At 36.8% G+C, this 4,611-nt stretch overlaps 1 protein-coding gene across 1 annotated transcript in view; it reads right to left on the bottom strand.

Moving 5' to 3' along the window:
- ST18 (ST18 C2H2C-type zinc finger transcription factor) overlaps window positions 1–4,092 on the bottom strand; it is a gene marked incomplete at both ends in the record, with an annotated part of 166,817 nt that extends 162,725 nt beyond the window's left edge. The window contains 2 exon segments of the mRNA XM_080340195.1: window positions 3,618–3,744; window positions 4,054–4,092. Coding sequence (XP_080196321.1) covers window positions 3,618–3,744; window positions 4,054–4,092 — 166 coding nt within the window.
- Between the last annotated feature and the right edge of the window lie 519 nt (window positions 4,093–4,611).

Genomic DNA, 4,611 nt, shown 5'->3' with positions numbered 1-4,611 from the left:
GTGGCTCAGCAAAATACAACTTCTTGCATCCTTTTTACCAAACAAAAAAAAATGAGAGAGATGTGAAAAAGACAATATGAAAATATCATGTGTCAAAATGGTATGGACATCAGAAATTTACCTGGGAAAAGAGGGTGTGTTTGTCTTTTGGATCAAGACTATTTCCTCAAAACAGAGTCAAATCAAGAGTTAAATAGGTAGTAGAAGTTGTTTCTCCACTTCCCTGTAAGTGATGAAGAACTAAACTGAATTGAATGGAAATTAATCCAAGCCTTTGGTAAAGAATTTGGACTAAAAATGGAAATTGTCGTTTAACATGCCACCACTCATCTGCCACACTGTTAGATCGGACCCTGTGCTATGAAGGAAATCAGTTCATTTCTAGATTTTATTTGCCTCAGGGGAAAAAATATGCTGAAACAAGCCTGTGGAACTCCTGGTCTCACCACTGATTCAACATCAAGTCTTCCAGTGACTTCGCCAAAACCAGGATTTTACACTACCCCTACAACTGGACAACTTTTGCAAGATCTGTGATATGATGTTACAGTGACAAAAGTGTGGAAAAAAACACATCATTGGTCAGATACTCAACAGCAGTTTATGACATCTCTGTCTCTTTTCTACTACAGTTTATACTGTTGATGGCTCTTACAGTGATCACAGAGAATCCCTCCCCTGCAGTAATCCTCTCCTACAGCCCTCTGAACTGTGCTCACACTTAAACCTTCTGACTCTAATGGCACACAACACAAGTCCCCATGAGAAAGAACTGTGGAGTCCCTGTCTAGTAGTTGTCATTTTCTAGTGCATAATAAAGCACATAAAAAGAAATTATGGTGTTCAATGGCTCCATAATCAATTTAAAGAAGTAAGCAGGACAAGTAAAGAGAATTTTAAATCTTTTTTCCCATTTGTATAGTTTAGTTATCCCTGAATATACTGGGAAATTTCTCCTTAAGCTCATAGACAGCAGATACAAGTCAGTACTGAAATTGAAATAGGACATACCATATCTATCTGGTGATAAATATGTTTTATAATTCTTTAATATTCAACAATTACAATGTAAGAACAAAGTAGTTTTCAAAGTACTTAGTTGAAGTGCAAGAAAACAGAATGGGGACGGGCAGGTTGCTTTTTCTAGATGCACAGAAAGCAGCTTGAACAGAAGCTTTTCAGAGATGAGCTTTTGCAGTTCATGTATGTTGGAGGATCTTTTCATGCACAGACTATACGAGGTGATTCTTTTACTTGCTTTAAATTACAAAAGGAAACCATGAGCAAACAATAGCTTTAAAAAGTGAAACAAAAGATAATTCAACTTTATATACAGAGCCTATATATACAGAGCCCTCTCTCTGTATATATCTGTATATGCACTAAGAAAATACCTTTAAAACAACATTTAATGATAATTATCCAAACTTATTACCTAAAATTAAAAAAAAAAAATTGTTTCTTTACCTTCAAGTATGTGAAAACTTGGTTCCTAAAAGTTAACCTTTCTCCTTATTTTGTGTGACGTAATCATCATCTAGATGCATTCATCACTGCCATATATGTAATAAATATTACACATTGGTTTCAAGAACCATTCCACAAAATAAGGTTTCCAGCATCTTTCTACGAGATATAATATGCTAGAAAACACATATTGTTGCTTAAATTGCTCTGTTTAAGAAGTCTGTCATTATCATATCATCCCAAGTATTTTTAATCTGTCTTTTGAAGAGGGCAGAAATATTGACTGTAAGCCACTGTAAGCCTTTATCATATTTTAAAAGAAAGTTAAAGATCAAAAGCGGAGCATAAATACATAAAGCTTTGGAACTCAGCTTCTATTTCAGCACTGTGTACTGACCTCTGCTGGTTTATCCATCATAGCTTTCATAAATATTAAACAGCTTACTTCTATTGAACTTTTGCACTGACTTGTTCAAATTTGGAGATAAAGTAAACTGTACCCTACTCTGCCAACTTCTCCCTGACTGAAGGTCAAAAGCAATCAAGCTTCCAAATCGTGGTGGCAGTTTACATATAGTGGGTGAGACACTATGAAAAATCGTCATTTAAAAAAACCCTTACAGTACATATCCAGCTGTAGAAAGATATCAAAGTCAGAAAACTGCAACTTAACACTTCAGGTGTATTTTTTGACTGAATAATTTATTACACTTGTTTTATTCAACTGCTGCCTCATGTCTGCATCATTAGCTGTTTGGTATATAAAATCTTGTGCATCGTATAATACATAGTGTCTGACCCATGACGGGGACCAGAAGTATTACTGCAACACAAATACCAAAGTTGTGAATATAAATTCATCATAATTCAGTCATCCTCATTTAACAGATTTCTGCTTCAGAGAACAGGCTTGTCTCTAGAAGCTTCTTCAGAAGAAATATTTGCTCTAATTAGGACAGCTGGCAGCTTATCTACCACACGCCAGTGGATCAAAGTACAGTAGCAAGTTTGACATTACACAAGTATCAATGTAAATGCTTTGTTAAAGTAAAGTCTTTGATTCCAGATATTCCTTTCAGATCTCTTCCGAAGACCCTGTAAGACCCTGTCTTACTTGTAACAGTGATATGATCATCGCATCTTTTATAATACTAAAAGAAGTTCAACCCATCCACTTTATAACTGATCAGAAGAAAAAACAAATCTCTAATTCTTTATGTGCCTTAGAGTAAAGAACAACTTTAGTTAGTCATAAGTTAATGAGCAAACTTTTCCATCCTCATTTACCAAAGAACACTTTCATTGTCAGCAGCACTCAAAACTTTCCAATTTTAAAGGCCTATTTTTAGAATTCTTTGTTATACAAATCTTTAAGTATGAATAACAGTTCTACATATTGTGGGAACTTCATTTCCTCTCACTTATCAGTGACTCAAAACAATTTTTTTTTTGTAAGTCACCTGTACTGGCTGGAAAAAAACAATTGCTGACCATAAAAACAACGAAGCTTTGTTGTTCTGTCGGTATACATAGTAAAACAGATCACATATTGTTAATTTCAAAACAGCAATGAGCCTATTACTCATGAAGCTATTTTGTGTAAAAACACGTTTTTCTTTAATTTTTTCTAGAAATCTCTGCAGATTGTGAATAGAAACTAATCACTCAGATCATCGAACATGAATCTATAACACTTTTATCCTATATAAATACATATTTGAACTACTTCTATGTGGATTTTTTTCTCATCATCTCCCACTGACTTTTTGAACACTCAGATTTCTCTCTTTTCTTTTACCGCCACTAAATCTTGCATCACTACGTTCTAATGCTGTCAGTGTTTGCAACCACAAGCAACACACTAAGGACCCTGACAAGCTGGTAGCAAGCAGGGCTTTCCCCACCATGGCAGAAAGGTGCTGGGTCTCCCGCATTTCCATGGCGTTGCCCAGCAGAGAGACAGGAGGGAATCCTCACCCCACACAGCATCCCCCAGGGTACCATAGCCCCCTTTTTGTTCTACCTCCAAGCAAAACTACAAGTGGCAGCCTCAGTTTTAAAGTCTGTGATGATAATCCATGCATGATCTTACACAGAAAGTACATTGATACTGTTTTGGTTTGGTTTGTTACTTTTTTTTTCCTTCTTACCTTTACCCAGTGATTGAGTACAGGTGTCCAGAAGATTGTTGTCACTTGGTCTTGCCACTGCTCCAATTCTTGCACTGCTGCTTCTCAGGCTTGGATGAACAACTGGATCTGATCTGCTTATTCTGTTCTGTATTAGAAAGAAAACATTTTGATGTTCTGTCACTCGAATTGGGCCTATGCTCAACACATTAGAGCAAGTACATAATCATTCCGAGATTTGCAAATCAGCATTTTTTTCTGTAGGAGGGAGATAGAAAATCTTACTAAGACTTCCTGTAACTTACGAAGGAGTGAAAGACATTGATTTGCAGTGAACAAGGTGTTGACTGGATCTCCATGAAACCATATTCCTTCCAAGAGACATTTTAAAGCAGTCCTTTTGGTCAGCTCTGTGCAAAATATTCCACAACAGCCCAAATAACTTTTTTTTCCTTACCTCTGGTATCCCAGTGAGGTCACATTCTGTTAAAAACATCCTGTCAAGCTTGGTACAAAAGGGCTCCAAAGAATCAGAATGCAGAAGCTATGCAACTTGCTGACTAACTTTGCTCTGTGTTATTTACCAACCACACAAAGAAAATGCTGTCTATTCAAAACACAGTTCAAAACTCTCTTCACAGAAAGTGAGTGAACAAACAGTCCCATGTCCGATGCTGTAGTCACATCTCCCATGAGGCCCGGTGATAGCTCTGGGGCATGGGACGGAGTGACACCAGCAGCAGTCACTACAAAGCACTTTTGTAAACAAGTTGTGTGTCTGTGCAGAGGAGGAGGAGGAAGCGGGTGTTACTTTGTCTTAACATTAATCAATATTTGCTTTACCATCTCAGAACTTGAGTCTTTTTTAGTCTACTGGGTTCATTTGCTGTAAGTACTTGCATGGTATTTTCCTCACTATAACCTTTATTTTCTTTGGAAGGGATCTGAAAGGAATATCTGGAATTAAAGCAGGTACTAGATTTGGAACCCTGGAGTCAGCTTAAACAACAGGAGC

Source organism: Nesoenas mayeri, assembly GCF_963082525.1.
Source record: "Nesoenas mayeri genome assembly, chromosome: 2".
NCBI classification, from domain to species: domain Eukaryota; kingdom Metazoa; phylum Chordata; class Aves; order Columbiformes; family Columbidae; genus Nesoenas; species Nesoenas mayeri.
The sequence above is the reverse complement of the archived record's forward strand: the minus strand, read 5'-3'. Positions and strand labels throughout refer to the sequence as shown.